The sequence below is a fragment of the Penicillium cosmopolitanum genome (assembly GCF_028827165.1).
Source record: "Penicillium cosmopolitanum strain IBT 29677 chromosome Unknown utg000009l:1.0-9042332.0:1.0-9050551.0, whole genome shotgun sequence".
Lineage (NCBI taxonomy): Eukaryota > Fungi > Ascomycota > Eurotiomycetes > Eurotiales > Aspergillaceae > Penicillium > Penicillium cosmopolitanum.
This window is the reverse complement of record NW_026622679.1, coordinates 848,004-869,590: the sequence shown is the minus strand read 5'-3', so window position 1 is coordinate 869,590 and position 21,587 is coordinate 848,004. Positions and strand designations below refer to the sequence as shown.

The window sequence follows — 21,587 nt, the reverse complement described above, 5'->3', positions numbered from 1 at the left end:
CATGCAGCCTCTTATTCCCCGCTCATCCCCCACTAGAGTATCCGCCGGATTCCGCTTGATCCACCGGCATGTCGCTGTTGGACTGGAGACGCTCGCTGCGCCCAAATGCCGTTACCAGACACACTTTCAATCCTCCGGGCACTTTGTGCTGTGAAAACTTCTGATAGTGATCCGCAATATTTTCGAACTCATCCTCAAAGGTGAACATCCACGAGGGATCTACCTTTCCCTGAACCACGAGGTCCATCAAGAACGGGTGATACTGTGTGAATATTGTGAATATGGTGAATGCACTGGGCAACCTGGATAGTAGATGGACTACTATATATGCCGATTCATGGGATACTAGTATGACACACCTTCTGCGGTCCTGACTGACCTCCACGCAAAGTCAGTGCCTTCTGCATCAACGGTCCAATCGGAAAGTCATGAGATGTGAAGAATAGATCCCCGACCAGTGCAACATTCCCTCCCTTCCGAGTCGCCTTGATGATAGATCCCACCGTGTCACTGCTATCACGTTGCAGTCCCATAGTCCGTAATGCTGTATGAGGCGATTTGGTCGGACTGCGAAATCCGCTCGCCTCAATGGCTCGATCAAGGCCCTGCGGCTGAATCGAGAGAATGTAATCACCCACATCCGGATGCTCCTTGATATTAATCGGGATCATACCAAAGTCTTCCGCCTGCTTCAATCGCTGTGGATCTCGATCCATTCCATACACCTTCTTTGCACCCCGAAGCTTGGCCAGTCGCTGTGCAGATAGACCGACTGGTCCACAGCCCCAGACCCCTACGACATCCCCGGATTGTGCCTCCGCGAGCTCGAGGGCATGCCAGGCGGTAGTCACCACATTGGCGAGTCCAAGAATCTTTCGGGCATCAATATCCCGGGTAGCTTTGACGCATGTTAGATCTGCGTTGGGCACTCGACAGTACTCAGCCTGATCACCGAGATATCCGCCGCAGAGTCGGCTGTAGCCCAAGATTCCGGACATCCGGTGGCCATATAGGGCCTCCATTTCCGATGAAGGGTTGGTGATATCACAAAGTGAGTATTCCTCGCGCATGCAGTAGTCGCATTTTCCACAGGCAACAACGGGGAGGATGATGACTCGGTCACCTTTTTTGAGCGATTTGACCTCTGGTCCAACTTCTTCAACAACACCAATAGCTTCTTGACCTAGAATGTCTCCCTTTTCCATTTGGTCGTTTAGCTCGCCTTCGTAGAGGTGGATGTCCGAGCCGCATATGGTACAATGTGTGATTTGAACAATGGCATCGTTGGGGTCTGTGATCATGGGCTTGGGGACGAGTTCGACTTCGACATCGCGAGTGCCCATCCACCGCGCGGCTTTCATTTTGTTCGTAGGATGAGGTGCATACTCGATGCGTGTGATCGGGCTGTTTTATCGTGAGCCATCATCCCATCCCGACGGGGTAATGCATATACCTTGGTAATACTGCTGCTGCCATGTTGATCAATGATATTCATGCCAATAAATGGGTAGTTGCATCGATTGAGAGGTCTCAAAACCCTTCAAGAAAACCGCCCACCTAGATTTAGGATCACAAACAATGTGGGAGAAGCCTTGCCACAGCGCATGGTCTGATATCGGTATGATGGCGGTGAATATGTTCTGAGGCGAGTGGCGGAGACCCATGGGATGGCGTTGGATCGTCTTTAGACCGGGCCTCTGCTGATGGAAGCCTGGAAATCATTACCGGGTAGAATAATTAGTAAATCAATCTGAAGTTGACCCATCTACCGGGTCTTATAACTATTGGGGACTTGAGCATACGTGATGAGAGACAAACACGGTGTCGAGCCTACTCTGTGATTTCTTTCAAGCTGATATCAACCTAGAGTCTGCTACTAATACCGGGTGCGAAGTTACTTCCATGGCCTTGCCCAAGTGTTTCCACTATCCGGTCCACGCTTTCTAGAAGCCACACACTCCCGTCATCAGTAGCCAGCCAACACACACCTCCAGTATCATCTTTTACTTCATCTTGGAAATTCTCATCTTCGAATGCCTTTCGAAGTCCATATACGTGAGATAAAAGCTGTGGCCCAACCCCGGTTTGCGCTCGTAGACAAGCGATGCCCACTATGGAAGTCAAGACTCTGCCAACTTTAACCGGGATAGCCCCCGGCTGCGTTGGCGGGTCTGAGAAGAGGTTTCCATATTCACTTTCCACGATATGCACTGGAAGGTCTGGGTGGGCCTTGCTTAGCTTATCATAGAGCTTAGACTCAAAGGGATAGTAGACAGATTTCCAGAGAGTTTGGCCACGCGAAGATACCATGTCGATGTTCTGCCGGGTTAGAGATCTGTTTTAAATGGATAAGTATCTCAATCCAGGAGGTTCATTTCCAAACATACCGACGTGGCTTGGTAGATAGATTTTGAGCTATACTCTGAGGCAGCGTGGCGTGAAACTCATTGAGACAGTTGATGGTCCGGGGAATCTACTTCCAGTCAGTCTCATGCCACATAGAAATGTCTACGGGTAGTAATGCTTACGCCATTGAATCCAAGACATTTCAAACCAATTTCCCTGACCAGCTCTGCAAGGAGGACCCTTTCGCTGTGCGGCTTTGATCCTGAAACCTGATCAAAAAGCTGATGTAAGGATTCTGGGGAATTCATCGTCATCGTTGCCGCGGCCTTTTTTGAGTAGGAAGCGTGAGCACTAATATTCCCTCTTTCTTTGAGACTAAGTATCTTCTTACTGCGGCAGTAAACCATGGCTCAAGCCCTATGCCGCGGTATTGGGCGTCTTTCGCGATTGCTTGATACACGGGCAAGGCGTGTGAAGGCGCAGGAACGGTTCCTGGTCGGGCGTATGGCGCGTTGATTAGAGACTTAAGCGTCGAGGATAACTTGGACATGATTTAAACTAAAAAAAGCGAGATCAAGTTTTATGCGATCTTCGGATGTTGTCAAACAAAAAACTGCCAGTGGAATGCGCGATCTTTCAAGTCGAGCTTATATCTTGAAGCTGTTTGCATTCGAGTTCATTGGCCATGTTGAAACGCGGGGTTATGCCCCCCCCCCCCGCTTTGTACCAACTGGCTTACTAGAGGGTTCTCCGCATTTTAACTGGTAATGCCATACTGCACTATTCTCTCGGACGAAAGAGACGTTCAGCACTCAAATATTTTACCGAAGGTCGCTAGCAACTGGCGTGCTTAGCAAATCCAGGGCTCACCCACCATGACGGAAGTACCCTGGTATCCTTCCCGAGTCGTCATGCGAAATCAAAGGGCATTTTCCGGATTCAGATGGGACCTTGCAGTGTGATACGGCAATACCCGCGCCGATCTTTCTTAGTGATAGTAAGACCAATGGAACACCTTGAAATATTTCGAAAATATGAGCAAACGTCACCAAACTTCAAGTTGATACGGACAAACCCTGGGCCTTCGATAGTTTTTTCCTAAAGCTACCAGTAGGGGTGAATAGAGTTTTCAAAAAGCTTTATTTCAGTAAGATCAGCCTTACGTGTTATTGGATTATCCTTTGGCAAGCCTATGATGTAGCGTTCGGGACTGTGTTAGGGAATGATGTCTCCGAGTCCGTGAAAGAAACTAGAATTAGTATTTTAGTACGAAATCCTTAATGTCGTTTTTGATATCGGTCGGTAATTTGATAACTTGCATGCTGGGATTGAAGTGCATTGAAAAGGCGAATATTCATTCCACTGGCGCGGATAAAATATTTTCAAGGGACATATTACGGAAAAGGAAGATCAAATGTGGCGACAACCTCGTGCGAAAATCTAGATTTTCCCAAATTATCGAGACGAGAATGGAGCGCCCAGCGTCCCTGCAATTTCAAAATTCGACGGTGTAATGTAAGAGCTAAGCTTCAAGTTGTGGAGACGGCCTGTCACTGTAGGATATCGAAACTGTTACCCTTTTCGGTATAGTGGGTCCAGCAGCCACCATGGAGCTCGGCAACGCCAGGACCCTTATCCAATCAATCACAGAGCGACTATGGAGTATGCTGGAACCAATAGTAGGCTAAGCCTCTCTGCAGATGGACGCTGACCTGCGCTCTTCTCGGTATGACTTTCGATCTGAAAACAAGCTCCAAAAGGCCGCTATTTTAGGCAGTGGGGGCTGCGGCTCGCAGGTTAAGGCTTATTTTCTAGCTTTTTTTTTCGCTCGTTATGATCTCCTCGTTGGGAAGGCGACAGTGGATATTGTGGCTGGAGGCGCTTCGCAGCTTATTACGAAAAGTAGAAGTGAATCAAGTAGATGGAAAAAATTATTTGAAGTTGAGTACATATAAAACACTTCAAGTTCAACTGCCAGTGTCCATAACATCCAGACATCTATTCTCTACAGCTCATCAAAGAACTCGTTGACTTCAAGATTCAAGCTCTCAAATCAGCAATGACTGCTACTGCCGAGCACCTTGCTATTGCGGAGCTGGTAGTTTACATACCGATTTTACTCCTTGCGATATTTGTGGTCTTCCGCCATGGCTTTTACAAACAACTGGGATGGATTTATCTCTGCATATTCGGCGCAATTCGTGTTGTGGGCTCCATCATGGAGATCTTAAGTGTCAAGAACCCCGACAACTCGAGTGATAAAGAGTGGGCGACGATTCTTCAATCTGTTGGCCTTTCCCCCCTACTGTTATCCACTTTGGGTCTTCTGAAGAGAGTGTGAGTGAATTCCTTAACTTCATAATCATAAATATGAAAGAATTTAGTTCTAATTTTATCAATAGGTTTGATGAGACATCTGACCGGGTTCCATCTGACCCCCTATCAACGAAGAATATACTCCTACAGATCGTGAGTTTATTCTCCGGTGTTTTCGGGATCTTTGGCAAACTGTAAGTTCAAATCTGTCATAATTTCTCTCTGAGGCATCTCATTAATTTGTGTTTCCCCTTCTAGCTTCTCCATTTACAACAAAAAGGCAACCGCCGTTTCCTATCGCAGCAAAGTCGTCCAGCTCCTCCATATCCCAGCCTTCATTGCCCTCATCTTGGCAATTAGTGGTGGCTCCGATGAAGCATCAGCCGACGAGTCCGATCGCGCCAGCGGCAAAAGTGAAGTCCGCGCCGCTATCATAATGTTCCTCCTCATCTATATCGCCACCTGCATCTTGTGGGTAATCACTGTGCGCGATTTGGGCAAGATGCAAAGTAGCCAGAAGCGCATTTTTCTCTGTGTCTTTCTTGCGCTACCCCTCATCGCCGTCCGTTTGCTGTACAGCCTGATCAGCGATTTTGGGAACAATCCGAAATTCTCACTCATTGATGGGAATATTACTATTCAGATCGTCATGGCAACTCTCGAGGAGTTTGCAGTCGTCTTCCTGTATACGGTGCTCGGTCTGATTACCCCTCGATCGACCATTCATCCGGCCGTTGGGGGTGGCGTTGTCCCCCCCTGTGCTGTATCCCCTGGTCAATGAGGTGGGTGATCAGCGCCAGCAACGAGATTCTGATACGCAACATAAAGATCTCTCGGACGCCGAAGCTGGGGCTCAGTATGCGTATAACCATAACCAGCGACAACAACGGCAACACCGAGAGCACCGAGAGCAGCGACAACAGCACTACTCCCAGTAAAATAGATTTGGTCTGGGAGTTGGAACAAAGTGAAGGCTATTGGACTATGAGGACAGGATTTTGCATTGGTTGAGGAGGTTGGGGTAGGCGTTCCGTAGATTTCACTGAATTTTGCCTTTTTAATAGTTATGATTCAGAATTCGCGACTTGGAGTATATTGAAGACCAGGCTTGTTCGGAAATGGAGTTTGGTTGCAAATTGTCTTAGATCAAACTTGATTGTCTTTTATTATCCCTTTCGTCTATAAATTAAATTTTAAAACTACCTTACTACCTTTTGCTGAGAAAGTTTTAGACCGAGATAGGGGATCCAAGCTCAGGTGTCAACCAGGCCCGAGAGCCACTGCCGTTTCGTAGCAGCTTTCCCATGGCTAAGGCTTGATTTATTCCCATCGAATGCCCAATTTTGTCAAAGCAGGCCGTAATCCAATTGCGGAGCTCAGGCGATGCGAGCCCGGAGTTTGCAGCAATTAGGAGTGGCCAAACCAACGTCAAGCCGCCCGCTCCAGTTATTTTGAAGAGATCTTTAGACATGGTTCCGAACGAGCTTTGATTTGGAGAATTTGATATTGTCGAAAATGAGGAATCCCTGAATGGAGATGAAACCAGGCTCGACGGCCTCTGTTCTCGGCCGCGCGACCACTGCTTTGACGCAACTGAAGTTTTTTCGTGTACGTGGCTCCAGTCCGAGCAATTCGGCGGGGTTGTAGATTCCGAATAGGGCACTGCTATCTCATCCATATCTTCGGCTCCTGCGCCAAGATGGAAGGGGGCACTGGCGCAGATATCCTCCACCAGCTGACGTGCAATTTGACGGCTTTGGTTGGCTAGGTGTTGCCGCTGTATATAGCTTGCTTGATCGGTTGTCGACGAGTCAAGTCCCGCCACGGTGTCGATGATGAGTTCATGAATGAGTATCCGGGACGAGCGATAATTATTCCACATGCTGCTTGCGGCGATGCTGTGGTATACATGGTAGCTGCTCCCCCAAACCATAGGGAGTATTGACTCCCCATCAACCATCGGGACCTCGATTGATTTATAGTTCCATGGGAATGGAACGTTGATGAAAGTCGCCATCAGCTCAGCATCTAGTGTCAGGGCGGTGCGAATTACTTCACTGGGGTCTGTTATGGTCGCATCTTTTAGAGCCGCACAGAAATTACTCAGTCGTATAACTATCAAGCCGAGGTTGTCGAGGACATGATCATTCGTATTTCGATATTGTTTTGCAAGTTCTGTGAGCTCTATGAGACTCGCCGAGCTATACTCCTCTCGGTATATATTGCTAGTACTCTAAATATGAGCATGGTAAGCATCTAGATCTCTCGTTAAACAAAGGCAACGGAGACGGGACTTACAATTTGAGCGCGTAGTTGAGTGAAGAGATCTAAGCCCTCTTGTCGACTGAGCTGATCTGGGCCTCGGAACTCAATCAACTTTGCAGCCCCCTCCATGTGTTTCATCCAGCGGTCGATGAATGAGTCATCAGTGCATGTCACGACCTGCTTTTTATCAGCATCGAGGGTGACGCTAAATTTGGATGTAGCCTTCCGAGTCACTCACTTCGAACATTCCAAGTAAAACTACCGCAGCTAGGATGTCATCTTGCTTAGACATAACTGGGTCTTTCAATGCATAGTTGGTCTGCGACAAAGCAGTGGTATACTCTCGGCGTGCCTTCAGCATCATCTGAGGAGACATTCGAATGTTTGACAGGGCTGCCAAGCCAACTGCATTGAGAGCCGCATTGACAGCCGCATTCTGCGGATTTTGAATCAATGGTAGCAAATACGACATGTGGCCTGCATGAGGACCCCCCGCCATGTAATTGCAGAATAAGTATCCCTTTGCAAGTTCTTGTGCTGGATATTCAGGAATGGCTTGTGGCGAAGTTATAAGACACCGACTATTTGAATCCGATTCATCGACGTCAGGAGTAGTGTCTACTATACGCTTTTTCCGTGTCGGCTTTTGTGATTTGCGAATGACTTCTTCATTTTGATCCCGAAACCTAAGCTCGAGTGGGTCACGATACCCTGGACAGTCCACCTTGGCTCGCATGCATTGGGTACAAGATGGATATCCTTGGTCGCACTAGGAGAGATGTGAGCCTCATTCGGTCCAAGTTGAATTTTCCCGATCGGGCAGCTAGCCAACCTTCATGCGACGAGAGCGACAGCGCTCACAAGAAGCACTTGGCTTGCCGCGATACACCATCTGAAGGCGAACGTGGAGTATTTTTCGCTGCAAAGTCGGCCCCGGAAGGGATAGTCGATAGGTAAACGGCCACGGGGGCAGCAATTCTCGAATTGAGATTTTGTCGATGATATGGAGCAGGAGAGAACAGCAACGGCAAAATGGCGTGGTGGTGAAGTGCGATTTGGGTAGGTTGTTCGACGCGGCGCAGGCCGGGCCAACTTTATTAGACGGCTCTCACGATTTGGTGGCTTGTAGTGGTTCGAGTATCATTGGGTTCCATGGATATGGATGTGGAACTTGTGAAATGTAAGCTCAGTACTAAAAGTCTTAGCTTAGCTAGGCTAGCGAGATGAGCCAGATCCCGAAGACCATTTTCCCTTTTCTACTAAGGGTCCGAGCTCATGACTCGTCTAAGTGGGGGCCATAAATCCCACCTGGCGACCTGATAACCTCCATTGGATAATGAACAGCGCCACAAGGGGAAGTGACAGATCCTTGATGATTGCGAGATGCAGACATGAAATACGGTAGGATGGTGGATGAGGATGAGGATGAGAGGAGAGATGGGATAGCTGGAATTAGAATGGAGAGATGGAAGGGTCGAAGGACGCCAAGGCAATATTGATGCCTCAGGCAATACACCTGCTGGAGGTTGGGGTGAAGGTCAGGCAAATGAAGCAATTCCACTTATAGACCGTTCCTACCATCCCGCCCGTCACTAAGTCTACAATACACCTCAAACAAAAGAATATAGTCAGGACCACTGTATCTTCAAGCAATACTGTATTTTCTAGGTACCAATGTATTCTCGGTATATTTACTACATACTAGGCACCACTGCGCGTAAGTCATACTTCTAGGAACGCGCTTGCCTTTGAATATATATTCCTTCTACAGCACGCGTTACCCTCCAACTAACCTTGCATTTACCCAAATATTCTTCAAGTTACTTTCAACTTGAAGCTTACTAACTACGATCTTTAGGTCTTGCTAACTTCGATCGCTAGGTTTTGCTAATCTCTAGATTTTGTTTTGGCACGCGTTGTTTTGGCGGCACGCGTTCTGAATAGCCTTACTTTTTTTTTTTCTAACTTCTGTGAGGATGCTCAGATGCTCACAGAGATCAACGTACGGCGTAGCATACGAAGCAAAGGAAACAGTAGCTGTTCGACGAAAGTAATAGCTTGAGGAGAAGAAGGAGGAAGCTGAGATAGAACTAAGTACATGTAGGCGTGGATGCCTAAGTGGATGCCATCTACGTCAGGCATCCGCGAATGGTAACAACCCCAGTTCGTTACAACTTCGATCTCTAGGTTTTGCTAACTTCAATCTCTAGGCCTTGCTAACTTTGATCGCTAGGTTTTGCTTTGGCACGCGTTGCTTTAGCAGCATGCGTTGCTTTGCGAATGTAAATACTAGTTAGTGGTAGTAGTAGTAGTAGTAGAATACAATGGCCCTTAATGAATACAATTATCTAGGCATACTGATAATATTCTCTTCAATATAGTATTAGAAACGAGGTTATCATATGACTACCCTGTTTCAAAATGCTATATTGTAGACAATATTGTCAGCATGACTATATTTTTGCTATATTTTTGCTGTATTGCAAACGGCCCGGCGGGCGGGATGGTACCTAGGAAGAAAACATACTAGTATCCGCTCAGACTCTCATTGCGGGCGCAAGATCATGTCCGTGGGCTCGAGCTAGTAGGAAACTGATCGGAAATGTATATATTGAAGATGTGATGCATGGTGAGGCGTTCAAAGGATTGGGCGATCATGCTTTCGAGCAGATTTCCATAGCATAGGAATAGTTTTCGAAGTAATGTTGGCGAAAGTATGATTTGTGTCGCGCAATAATTCTTCGCTATTTTTTTAGCGCAAGCGCAGCCTTGGAACATATGAAGCTACCACCAGACCTTCTGTGCCTGATATAAGACGGAAAAATCAATAGGTCTTCAACTATCCTCGACCGCCTTGGGTAATAACGTTAATTGGTCAATAGGACTGCCGCAGTCATATTGCAGATCGATGGTTCAGTTAGATTTCGTAGAAGGTTTCGGGCCGGATTCTCGGGCTTAGCACATAGTTGACCTTTTCATGGGAATGGGGCATCAGCCCTATGCGGCTCATACATAGGTGTGCTAGTGAAAACCTTGGAAATTTGTAAGTTCTGAAGTTGCGATGACTGAGTTCCTTCCGGTTTACACCAGGTATGAGTAAGAATGGGCTAACGTTGCAACAAGGTCCCGAACAGCATGAGTCAACCCCTAGGAGATAAGTCAATACATAAGTATGCTGAATATGTACTGACACATAATACGAGTAGATCTGGTCAGTGGGGCTTATTCACTGAAAAAGCCTACTCGTAACCCTTTTCTCCTGAACGGACGTAGGAATTCCGGTGTTTGGAGGATGCAAGTTTACTCGTACGCTAGGCTGAACTATATGCCGAACGGGGCAGGTGGGGCATTGGTTATTTCAGTCAGCCAATAGACATCCATACGCTAGTCCCCTTCCAGCTTAACATCGGCATGTCGGCGCTCCGTTCCCCGACCGCGTGGCTCAAAGTGGAGACTCGGCAGTCTCCCCACCCGAGTGACTCGCATAATTTGCATAGATGTCGGTGTTAAGCTGGCTCGGTTTTCTCCGTCCCCGAGATCTTTGCGGAGATTTCAAGCAGATCCTACAATATTACTAGGGGACTGCTGGCATTTAATAAGATGATCCCTCCCGGGCCCCGGCCGTTGCTTCTAACTGAAGTTCAGCTATAAGTTGACCGTCTCTGTACCCCCTTCTCCAGATTGGTTGATATCCAGCCAGCATGGATTCAGACAAAGACTCCGAAGTGGAGTTCGCTCCTATTACGGAGCGATCCCAAACCACCATGACTGCTGTGGATGAGCGTGAAATCGAGACTCTTGGCCGTATCGCCTCGAGTCGACTTGGCCAGGCTTTATCTGCAACAACAACAAATGACAAGAAAGACCCCCGCTTGGACCCCGAAAACCCCGAATTCGACCATAACCGATGGGCTCAGAACCTACTCATCAAAGTTCACGAGGCGGGAATCGATATCCCAGACCAGGGAATCGTCTTTTCGGATCTCTCCATCAGTGGTTCTGGTGCCGCCCTCCAGTTCCAAGAGACCCTCCTTTCAAGTCTCACAGTTCCCTTCCGCAGCGCTGCAAGAGCCCTTTCAGGTCAGAAATCACAGCCGCGCCGCATCCTTCACAGTTTCGATGGTCTGCTCAAAGGTGGTGAGCTTCTGCTCGTACTAGGGCGCCCTGGAAGTGGCTGTACGACTTTCCTCAAAACACTTTGTGGCCATCTCGGCGGCCTTACCATGGACCTAAATAGCAAAATCCATTTCGAGGGTATCGATTACAACGACATGATTAAGTACCACCGCGGCGAGGTTGCATACAACAAAGAAGTCGATCTTCACTTTCCCCATCTGACCGCCGGCCAAACTCTCTCCTTTGCCGCCCATGCTCGAGCTCCTCACCGTCGCCTCGAAGGTGTTAGCCGGAATGAATATGTCGATACACTGGTGAAAGTTGTGATGTCCGTCTTTGGTCTCACTCATACCTACGACACCAAAGTCGGTAGCGAGTTTGTGCGAGGTGTAAGTGGTGGAGAGCGAAAGCGTGTCAGTATCGCTGAAATGTTTCTGTCGCGTTGCAGAATCGGAGCCTGGGATAACAGCACTCGTGGGTTGGATGCAGCCTCGGCTCTCAAATTTGTCAAGGCTTTGCGTCTTGCTGCTGACATGGGCATGTCTTGCCACGCCATTGCCGCGTACCAAGCATCACAGTCCATGTACGATCTGTTTGACAAAGTCGTTGTTCTCTACGAAGGTCAAGAGATCTATTACGGCCCTAGAGAACGCGCTGTCTCCTATTTCCAGGATATGGGTTGGACGCGCTCCGAGCGTCAGGTCAGCGGTGACTTCCTCACTGCTATCACTAATCCTAGTGAGCGCAAGGCCCTTCCTGGGATGGAAGATAAAGTTCCACGTACTCCCAAGGAGTTTTCTGAGTATTGGAAGAAGAGCCCCGAGTACCATTCTCTTCGCAAGCAAATAATCGAATTTGAGCAACAGCACCCTCCAAATGGCAACGACGCTAAACTCCTCCGCTCCACCCATGAAGCACAGCAAGCCCGCCACACTCGATCCAAAAGCCCTTACTTCCTTTCTGTTCCTATGCAGATTCGACTTTGCACCCAGAGAGCCTTCCAGCGCATGAAAGGCGATTTGGCGACCGCCATTGCCCCTCTGATTGTCCAAATTATTCTATCCTTGATCATTGGATCTGTCTTCTATGCCACCCCCGACACCGCCGATTACTTTTTCCAAAAGGGCGCTGTTTGCTACTTCGCAGTGCTCATGAATGCCTTACTTACGATGAATGAAATTCTTCAACTTTACAGCCAGCGGCCGATTGTGGAAAAGCAAGCTGGTTATGCTTTTGTACACCCATTTACAGAAGCTCTGGCTAGTCTTATTGTGGACCTACCCATCAAACTTGTACGAATCTCAGCATTCAGTATAGTCTTATACTTCATGGCGAATCTGCGGCAAGAAGCCGCCAACTTCTTCATTTTCTACCTCTTCCTAATCGTTGCTGTCATGACCATGTCCGGTTTATTCCGTAGCCTGGGGGCCCTAACTAAGTCAGTGGGCCAGGCTATGGCACTTGCTGGCATCATGGTTCTTTGCATCGTTGTCTACACCGGCTTCACTCTGCCTCAGCCTTATATGCACCCGTGGCTCTCCTGGATTCGTTGGATCAACCCGATCTACTATACCTTTGAGGCTTTGATTGCGAACGAGTTCCATGGCAAAGATTATAGCTGTGGTTCCATCATTCCAAGCTATGGCACAGGAACGAATTTCATTTGTTCCACAGTTGGAGCCGTGGCTGGTCAGGACTTTGTCTCTGGTGATGCTTTTATCGAACAGAACTACTACTACCACTACTCTCACCTGTGGAGAAACTTTGGCATCCTCATCGCATTCATGGTATTCTTTAACGCACTCTATCTCACGGCCACTGAATTCATTTCCAGTGACAAGTCCAAGGCGGAGGCTCTTTTGTTCCGACCCGGGCACGCTCCAAAGTATCTGCAAGATCAGGATGCCGAGGGTGGTGCACCAGACACAGCCAAACTTGAAGTGCAACAGACAAACGACACTATTCGCCTCCCAGAACAGTCCGATGTATTCACGTGGAGCTCTTTGAATTACGACATTCCTGTCAAGGATGGAACCCGACGCTTGCTGGATGATGTGAATGGCTGGGTCAAACCAGGTACTTTGACGGCCTTGATGGGTGTTTCTGGAGCCGGTAAAACAACTCTCCTTGATGTCCTCGCCCAGCGTGTGTCGATTGGTGTCGTTACTGGTGATATTTTCGTTAATGGTCTACCGCTTGCCGCCAACTTCCCTCGCCGTACTGGCTACGTGCAACAGCAAGACCTTCATCTCGACACTACCACTGTGAGAGAGGCTCTGCGTTTTAGTGCAATGCTCCGCCAGCCCCAAACGGTTTCCAAACAGGACAAGTACGAATACGTCGAGCAAGTCGTCAAGGTGCTTGGCATGGAAGATTTCGCTGAAGCTGTCGTTGGATCCCTCGGAGAAGGGTTGAATGTGGAGCAGCGTAAGCTTCTGAGCATTGGTGTCGAACTTGCTGCCAAACCTACTCTTCTCATTTTCCTCGATGAACCGACTAGTGGCCTTGACTCCCAGAGTTCATGGACAATTTGTCAGTTTCTTCGAAGACTGGCGGATCATGGGCAGGCCGTCCTTGCAACGATCCACCAGCCTAGTGCAACCTTGTTCCAAACCTTCGATCGTCTGCTCTTCCTAGCGAAAGGAGGCAAGACCGTCTATTTTGGCGATATTGGCGACAACTCCTCCATTTTGCTGGAATACTTCGGAAAGAATGGAGCTCCTCCTTGCGAAGAGTTGGAGAACCCGGCCGAGTACATTCTCGAGATGGTTGCAGGAGATGGTTGCCCCGAGGTTGACTGGCCCACAGCTTGGAAAAAGAGCCCTGAGCGTGAGGAGGTGTTAGGTGAACTTGATAGAATACACTCTGCTCGCCGACTCTCGGTTCACGACACAGTTGGCGATAACGATACTGCCGAGTTTGCCATGCCCCTATCTGCCCAACTTTCCATCGTTCTGCAACGCTGCTTCCAGAGTTACTACCGCCAGCCCGACTACATCTATGCCAAGTTTATTCTCGGTATCGCGTCCGGTTTGTTCATCGGATTTTCTTTCTGGAAAGCGGATAATACCCAGCAAGGGTTCCAGAACGTGTTATTCAGCATCTTCCTGTTGTGTACCATCTTCAACACCCTCGTCAACCAGATCATGCCTCGCTTCGTCGCTCAACGCTCGCTTTACGAGGTTCGCGAGCGCCCATCTCGTACATACTCCTGGAAGGTCTTCATTGTTTCACAGATTCTCGTTGAAGTCCCCTGGCAAGTTTGCCTGGGAGTCTGCTCATGGGCCTCCTTCTACTGGTCCGTCTTCGGCACTGATCAGGACGCTGAGCGCCGCGGATTAATCATGCTCTACATTGTGCAATTCTTCATCTACGCTGCCAGTATGGCCCAGTTCGTCATTGCTGCCATCCCCAGCCCACCTTAGGTGCTATCATCGCGACCATGACGTTCGGTCTGTCATTCATCTTCAATGGTGTCATGCAACCGCCGAATGACCTCCCACGATTCTGGATCTTCATGTACCGTGTCTCTCCATTCACATACTACATCAGCGGAATTAGCAGCACAGCTCTGCATGGCAGACAAGTGCAATGCAACTCAGCCGAGCTAAGAGTGTTCGATCCTCCTGCGAACCAGACTTGCGGAGAATATCTCGGCAAGTATGCAGAAATGGCCCTGGGCTCTATCTACAACCCCGATGCCATGTCCGACTGCCAGTACTGTACCATGCGCGAAGCTGATCAGTATCTCGCGGCGCGTGAGATTTACTGGGAAGACCGTTGGCGCAACTATGGAATCTTCTGGTGTTATTTTGTTTTCAACATTATTGGAGCCATCACGCTCTATTATATTTTCCGAGTGCGCACCTCGCGAGCAAAGGTTGGAAAGGGCAAGAAAACTGCCTAGGTGTCTTGAGCTGTATACTAACATGTGTGGCTATGCCACAATTTTGAAGCGTTTTGCTCTATATTTGGAAGCATAAAAGCAGTATTTCTTATTAATTTGTTATAATTTCACCTTCCTTTTCCCCTTTTCAAGGATGCCAAATGGTTCTTCATAGAATATCAAAAACCCGAACTGCAATCCCCAAGTGATAGTTACTACTAGTACTCTACATAACTAGTTATTAGTTCCTGGTATACCCTTTCTGCAATGTATGATTGAAAAAAAAATATCAAATTTGCCAATTCACACTAGTAGCTTTTCATTTCAATTGAATCACTAAAACAGAATAGCCACCTTATTGACCACCCACGTGAAATGTGTCACGTGACATTACACCCGAGATGCAGGGCGAAATCCCCGGAATCAGCGATCTCCAACCAATAACCATCCCTCATCAACAAGACTGTCAGAATGTCGCCCCACTTTGCCCGTTCAGATGCGAGCGGATGGGCCAAGGATGGAAGCCAAGAACGGGCTCATTTCCACATTTCGGATTGGAGCACCCACGCGTCTTTGACCGCTCGTGGCTTAGATGCCTCCACAATGCGGTCAGCTTCCCCATCCATGTGAGCCTTTTTCGAGGGTTTCTTTTTCTTCCCCAACTTCTGCTGCGTCCCCTGCTGCTGCTGCTTCTCTGCTCCAGCATCATGGCGAGCAGCACCACCACCGCCGCTGCGGCTGCGGCCAGCAACAGAGCTACCCCACAAGGTGGTATCCTCGAGGGGGGGGGAATCCCACTCACTATGACACGAAAAACCCCATTGTCGTATTTATCATTCAGGCTGTCATCATCATCGTCCTCTGTCGCCTCATCCACTGGCCGCTCTCCAAGATCCGCCAGCCGCGAGTCATCGCCGAGGTCATCGGCGGCATTATTCTGGGTCCCTCTGTTATGGGCCATATTCCCGGATTCACCGAAGCTATCTTCCCTACTGCCAGTATCCCCAACCTCAATGTCGTCGCCAACTTGGGTCTGATATTGTTCCTCTTCCTCGTGGGCTTGGAGACCGATATCCACTTCCTTGTCAGCAACTGGCGCACCGCCGTCAGTGTCTCGGCAGCTGGCATGATCTTACCCTTCGGTCTGGGTTGTGCTATTTCCTACGGCCTATATCACGAATTTCAGGAAGATCCTGGCACCGTCCCGATCGAGTTCGGCACCTATCTTCTCTTTATTGGTATCGCCATGGCCATAACAGCCTTCCCTGTGCTGTGCCGTATCCTGACCGAGCTGAAGCTTCTCGGTACCCGAGTCGGTGTTATCACTCTATCTGCCGGTGTTGGAAATGATATCGTCGGGTGGGTCCTTTTGGCTCTGTGTGTAGCTCTGGTGAATGCGGGGACGGGGCTCACGGCGCTGTATGTTCTCCTCGTTTGCGTGGGATATATGATTTTCCTGATCTATGGCTTCCGCCCGGTCTTCTTGCGCTTCCTTCGACGTACCGGTAGCCTGCAGAAAGGACCTAGTCAGTCCGTTGTCACTTTGACCCTCCTCATTGCCCTGGCATCTGCGTTCTTCACGCAGGTCATCGGTGTGCATGCCATTTTTGGCGGGTTCGTTATTGGCTTGATGTGCCCCCACGAGGGCGGCTTTGCCATCAAGCTGACAGAAAAGATTGAGGATCTGGTAACAGCATTATTCCTGCCACTCTATTTCACACTCTCGGGTCTCAGCACGGATCTCGGATTGCTGAATAGTGGGATCGTATGGGGTTATGTCGTTGGCGTCATTGTCATCGCCTTTACGGCCAAGGTGACTGGAGGCACATTGGCATCCCGTTGGACTGGTCTTTTGTGGAGAGAGAGCTTCTCCATCGGTGTCCTCATGAGTTGTAAAGGCTTGGTCGAATTGATCGTTCTGGTGAGTTTCGGTATTACCCAAGAGGGGGGGAGAAGACGAGCCAAAACTAACGTGCATCACAGAATATTGGTCTTCAGGCAAAGATTCTGAGTACTCGTACTTTCACTATTTTCGTCGTCATGGCCTTGGTCACAACCTTCTTGACCACCCCTCTGACCACAGCCCTCTACCCCGATTGGTATCAGACGAAGGTCGAGCGCTGGCGCCGAGGAGAGATTGATTGGGATGGCAACCCTCTGCAGCAAGATCGCCGGTCTGACAGTGTCACCGCTGCCAAGGATCAGCTCAAGACTGTTCCAGTCCGCAAGCTTCTAGCTTATCTTCGACTTGACGGTCTGTCTGGCATTTGCACTTTGGCCGCTATGCTCAGTCCCAATCGCGGATCCGCTCTAGCATCGCCTCGCATTCACCCCTCCAAGGAACCGAAGCAAACTGATCAGGGCATTGAAGACGCCATCTCGACAGATCAAGATGAAACGGCGCTTCGAGTTCATGGCGTCCGGCTTATTGAGCTGACAGATCGTGATTCCAGTGTAATGAGGGTGTCCGCTGGCGAGCAGGCTCTCTGGGACCCTGTTGTCAACACATTCCGTGCCTTTGGAGAATGGCATGACATTGCTCTGATGGCGGGTGTTTCGGTCGTACCGGAGCACACCTACGCCGATACCGTTGTCAACATGGCTAGCCAGGAAACGACGGATCTACTTCTGCTTCCTTGGAGCGAAACGGGGACTCTGACGGATCGTCAGAATGGGTTAGAGGTCGATACCGCCAGTCGTTTTGCCAATGGCTCATACACCGATTTCGTTTCCAGTGTTCTTCAGCGAGTCCCCGGCCATGTGGGTATCTTCATTGAACACAACCCCGAGTCACGCTCTCCCAAGCGACCCTCTCTACCCCATCCTTCGGCCAGCGGGATGAGCATCCAATCTGTATGGTCGCGCAAGGCCTCTGGAGACCGCTCTCACCATCTTGTTCTCCCGTTCCTTGGAGGTGAAGACGACCGCTTCGCCCTCCGCTTTGTTCTACAGTTAGCGCAGAATGACCAGGTCACGGCCACCATAATCCAAGTTCCTGGCCTACAGCTTCCTGCTTCCAGCTCCAAGAATGGTTCCGCAACGAGGGATAGTCAGTCTGACATTGTTTTCTTCGAGTCCCTTCGTGATTCTATTCCCGAGGAGCTGAAGGAACGTGTCGTTTTCCACCAATCTACCGCGCGGGAAACTATCAGTGATCCCACCCAACTAGCTCTCTCCGCCGTGCGGAGTGAATTGGATGATAACATTTCCGGAAAGTGGGGCAGTATCGTCGTCGTTGGTCGGAACAGTACGCTGGCCGAGAGCGGCGCGTCAATTGATGACAATATTGGGACTGATACGTACCATGCCCTTGGTGCGGTTGCCTCCACCATGGTCGATCCCCAGAGCAAGGTCTTTGGCAGTGTTCTTGTGCTACAGGCTAGCACTAAGACGGTTGTTGATTACCGATGAGTTTATGCATGATGTATTGAATGTTCTTTGAGATTAGCTAGCTTCTTTTGATTGAATACCAATGAAATTCTATGTGATACATGCACGTGAATGAAGAAGGAGATCGATGTGGCTGAAACGCCCGAATAGATGATGATACAAGTTTTGGGTATCGGAGTCTCAGTGATATTGGAATAGTTGGTGTAGACTGGGTAGAAAAAGAGAGTCCTAGTTGTGGCAGCTTTTTAAAGTCTGGAGGAGGCGTTGCTGGATTGGTGTGTATCCTCCCAAAACCAAGGAGGGCTGTATTGTCGTGGAACATTGCGACGGGATTCCGAATTGAGCTGCGACGGTTCTTGGGAGGATGGGTAGGATGGGTAGGATGGATAGGAAGGACAGGAAGGATATGAGTTGATTTCGCGGGCGCTGGAGGGTAATTCCTCGCTGTTGTAGGTACCGCGGGCGACAGCGACGAGTTTCCCCAGGATGGCGTACTCCAATTTCAGTTTGATTCCGTAGGCGACGGGTTTGAACATCACCTGGATCGAATAGTAGCCGGTGTACTCGATGGCCACGATGGCCACGTCCAGGATGAGGATGACGACGTTGATGATGAGGAGTTGGTGAAGAATTCCATTTGGTCGGCCCTCTGGACGCAGTTTGAGGAGCTTGACAGTTTCCCATACATATATTCCCGAGATTATGAGTTCCTGGAGACAGAAGCCGACCAATTGAACTCTTTCCATGACATTGTAGCCCCTCGCCCAGGGGCCGACCGGATAGGCCACATTGCCGTATAGCAAGACCGTTGTGGGAACGTGGAAGATGATGGCATCGATGATGATCATCCATAGAACCCCCCCAAAGTAGTTTCGAATTTTGCAGGACCAGGTGTAGACGTGACCATAGAACGACGGACTGCCCTGTCACCATGGTAATCCAGCCCACGATGACGAGAGTGACACAGACATAGGGGGAGACGCCAGTTCGAAATAAAAGAAGGACATAGCCGAGGACATGAGGGATGATGGCGATGGAGGAGATGAGGAGACTCCAGAAGTAGCAGCCACGGCGGCGCTTGAAGGAGACGAAACAGAGGATAATCAGCTCAATGGCATTATACCAGGCGATAGCAGCGAAAGCGGCAAAGACGTGTGTTCGAACAGGATCTCCGACGTCGGATCTGTGTATCAGCGACTCCGCGATCTCCGAGGCGACGTTCTTCGACATGAGCGGAAGGGGCACATCGCTCACGGTAAGTCGAAGGCACACATCCGGGGAGAGCAGGGGGAATTGGGGACAGGGTTTTGTTTAAGAAGGGACAAAAAAAGAGGGGGAAAAAAAGAAAGAAAAAACCAAGGAAGGGATGATGTGAGTGGCCAGCGCTCGAGCGTTGCCGATCAAGGGTCTTCCTGCTGGGGAAGGTTCCTGAGTGTTGGGATTTTGTGGGAGAGTTAGCCCTGGAGAAAGTGACCAGGGAAGAGAAGAGGAGAACTATTCGTGTACATCCCCGGTCCAAGCGTCAGGGATTGACATTGACATTTGCCATCCATTGCCGGTGGGCACAGCAGCGGAGGTGCCGGAGGTGGAAGTGTTCGGATCCCCGCGCTTTTGATGAGTCCAGCGTTGCCTTCAGATGGGTCTGAGCTGCCTGAGCTGCCTGAGCTGCCCGGGGTGAATTGAACTGCACAGAGTAAAGCAGAGAGAGCTGTCTGACAGCTGCTTTAGGCGGGACTTGTTCCATGGAAGCACCAGTGGGTGTCCCAGATGCTCCCAGGTGCTCACCGGTGGCTTTGGGAAGCGGTCCCAGGGATCTGGGTCAGTCTGGGCATCTTCGAACTATTGAAGGCTCCGATGCATCCAATTATGGTGCATGCAGGAGGCGATGGAGCCGATCTTAGACGCCGATCATTCCTGGGGGATCTTGTTGGTTCGGGAGTGGCGGTGGATGGGGCCGATTGGGGTGAGTGGAGGCAGGTGGAGACACGGGGGGGGGGGACTCGTTGTAACGGGAGATCTCCTATTTTTGAGACACTGGAAATTGAGGGGAAGAGAGAGGAAGTTGATGCTGATGGGGTGGTGGTGGTGTGAGTGTGAGTGGTGAGGAGGAAGTTGGCAAGTGGAGGAGGTGAAGTGCTGGCATGACAATCAATGACAATCGTGACATTAACAACCACATGCATAAACCCCTGGCGCTAGTCTCAATATTCTAGTCATGGACACAAAGATGTTGCAATTGTATTTCCTGCAGAAAAGCCCTTTCCAATTGAGGCCACTCCAGGTAATAAACTTCAAGTTGAAGTATTTCATACTATCCAATCCATCCATCAATTCACTATATATACTGGTAACACCACCACTACCACCACTGTACTGGGGTATCAAATTTGGTCCAATGCCGAATCCCGATTAATCATCCAAACGAAGAGCCGATACGGAATAAATGTGTTGCAGATCCAACTCAGAGTTGAGGCCTGTCCACGTCGAATGAAAGGACCGCAGCCCTTAAGCACATCCTCGACCGCATTGGTCGCAGCAGTGTTGATATTCTGCTTATTAGGGTGGATTTCGGTCTTCTTGTGTCGATCGATAACGCTGGTGATGTTCTGATAATGCGAATTGGAGGGTAATTCAAGGTCGGGGATATTCAAAGGATTATTTCCGCTCGTTTCAACACCACCAAGAATGACCGTGACGACTCTCACGCCGAGGGGGGCCATCTCGAGGCGCAGTGTCTCCGAAAGCCGGGCCTGGGCACTTCGAGAGCTGCTATAAACACCTACGACAGAGAGAATTAGTGTTTTATAGCTCATGACTCCTATGGTCCGATCTCACCCGCCCATGCAAAGACCATTTCGCCAGATACCGAACTGATATTGCACATGGTGCCCTTGGCCGCAATCAGTAGGGGCGAAAAGGCTTGCGCCATAGCAACAATACTCCAAACGTTTACATCGTAAACCTTTTTCGCATCATCGATAGATGCATCGAGAATGGGCACAATCACGTTAACCCCGGCGTTGTTTACCAGGATATCCAGTGACCCGCCAGTGGATTTCACAACGGTATCGGCACATTTGCGAATAGACTCCACCGATGTGACTTCGAGTTCGAGAATTTCTATGCCATCCATGTCGACCAAAGACCCTGCCTTTGCTATATTGCGTAGCGTTGCGAAGACGTGGAAACCTTTCGCACGGTAGACCTTTGCCATTGCGGCCCCGAGGCCTCCATTGCTACAACCTGTGATCAAAACGGTTTTCGCCAT

General features: G+C 49.5%; 8 protein-coding genes across 8 annotated transcripts; 3 read left to right on the top strand and 5 right to left on the bottom strand.

Moving 5' to 3' along the window:
• Window positions 1–22: 22 nt before the first annotated feature.
• Window positions 23–1,361, bottom strand: N7509_008391 (putative formaldehyde dehydrogenase; the record flags this gene model as incomplete). The annotated part of the gene is made up of 2 exons (XM_056633028.1): window positions 23–262; window positions 360–1,361. The coding sequence occupies 2 exons, from the start codon at window positions 1,359–1,361 to the stop codon at window positions 23–25; spliced, it is 1,242 nt and encodes a 413-aa protein (XP_056483648.1).
• A 502-nt stretch (window positions 1,362–1,863) lies between these two features.
• N7509_008390 (uncharacterized protein) lies at window positions 1,864–2,896 on the bottom strand (the record flags this gene model as incomplete). Its single annotated transcript, XM_056633027.1, has 4 exons — window positions 1,864–2,335; window positions 2,388–2,473; window positions 2,529–2,672; window positions 2,738–2,896. 4 exons carry the CDS (start codon window positions 2,894–2,896, stop codon window positions 1,864–1,866), a joined length of 861 nt encoding a protein of 286 aa, XP_056483647.1.
• A 1,509-nt stretch (window positions 2,897–4,405) lies between these two features.
• N7509_008389 (uncharacterized protein) lies at window positions 4,406–5,443 on the top strand (the record flags this gene model as incomplete). The annotated part of the gene is made up of 3 exons (XM_056633026.1): window positions 4,406–4,683; window positions 4,749–4,856; window positions 4,921–5,443. 3 exons carry the CDS (start codon window positions 4,406–4,408, stop codon window positions 5,441–5,443), a joined length of 909 nt encoding a protein of 302 aa, XP_056483646.1.
• A 447-nt stretch (window positions 5,444–5,890) lies between these two features.
• N7509_008388 (uncharacterized protein) lies at window positions 5,891–7,426 on the bottom strand (the record flags this gene model as incomplete). The annotated part of the gene is made up of 3 exons (XM_056633025.1): window positions 5,891–6,895; window positions 6,961–7,104; window positions 7,166–7,426. The coding sequence occupies 3 exons, from the start codon at window positions 7,424–7,426 to the stop codon at window positions 5,891–5,893; spliced, it is 1,410 nt and encodes a 469-aa protein (XP_056483645.1).
• Window positions 7,427–10,628: 3,202 nt separating this feature from the next.
• On the top strand, window positions 10,629–14,950 carry N7509_008387 (uncharacterized protein; the record flags this gene model as incomplete). The annotated part of the gene is made up of 2 exons (XM_056633024.1): window positions 10,629–14,424; window positions 14,469–14,950. The coding sequence occupies 2 exons, from the start codon at window positions 10,629–10,631 to the stop codon at window positions 14,948–14,950; spliced, it is 4,278 nt and encodes a 1,425-aa protein (XP_056483644.1).
• A 450-nt stretch (window positions 14,951–15,400) lies between these two features.
• N7509_008386 (Kha1p) lies at window positions 15,401–18,340 on the top strand (the record flags this gene model as incomplete). Its single annotated transcript, XM_056633023.1, has 3 exons — window positions 15,401–15,537; window positions 15,572–16,850; window positions 16,913–18,340. 3 exons carry the CDS (start codon window positions 15,401–15,403, stop codon window positions 18,338–18,340), a joined length of 2,844 nt encoding a protein of 947 aa, XP_056483643.1.
• Window positions 18,341–18,564: 224 nt separating this feature from the next.
• On the bottom strand, window positions 18,565–18,855 carry N7509_008385 (uncharacterized protein; the record flags this gene model as incomplete). Its single annotated transcript, XM_056633022.1, has 1 exon — window positions 18,565–18,855. The coding sequence occupies one exon, from the start codon at window positions 18,853–18,855 to the stop codon at window positions 18,565–18,567; it is 291 nt and encodes a 96-aa protein (XP_056483642.1).
• A 1,845-nt stretch (window positions 18,856–20,700) lies between these two features.
• N7509_008384 (1-acyl dihydroxyacetone phosphate reductase) lies at window positions 20,701–21,587 on the bottom strand (the record flags this gene model as incomplete). Its single annotated transcript, XM_056633021.1, has 2 exons — window positions 20,701–21,098; window positions 21,155–21,587. 2 exons carry the CDS (start codon window positions 21,585–21,587, stop codon window positions 20,701–20,703), a joined length of 831 nt encoding a protein of 276 aa, XP_056483641.1.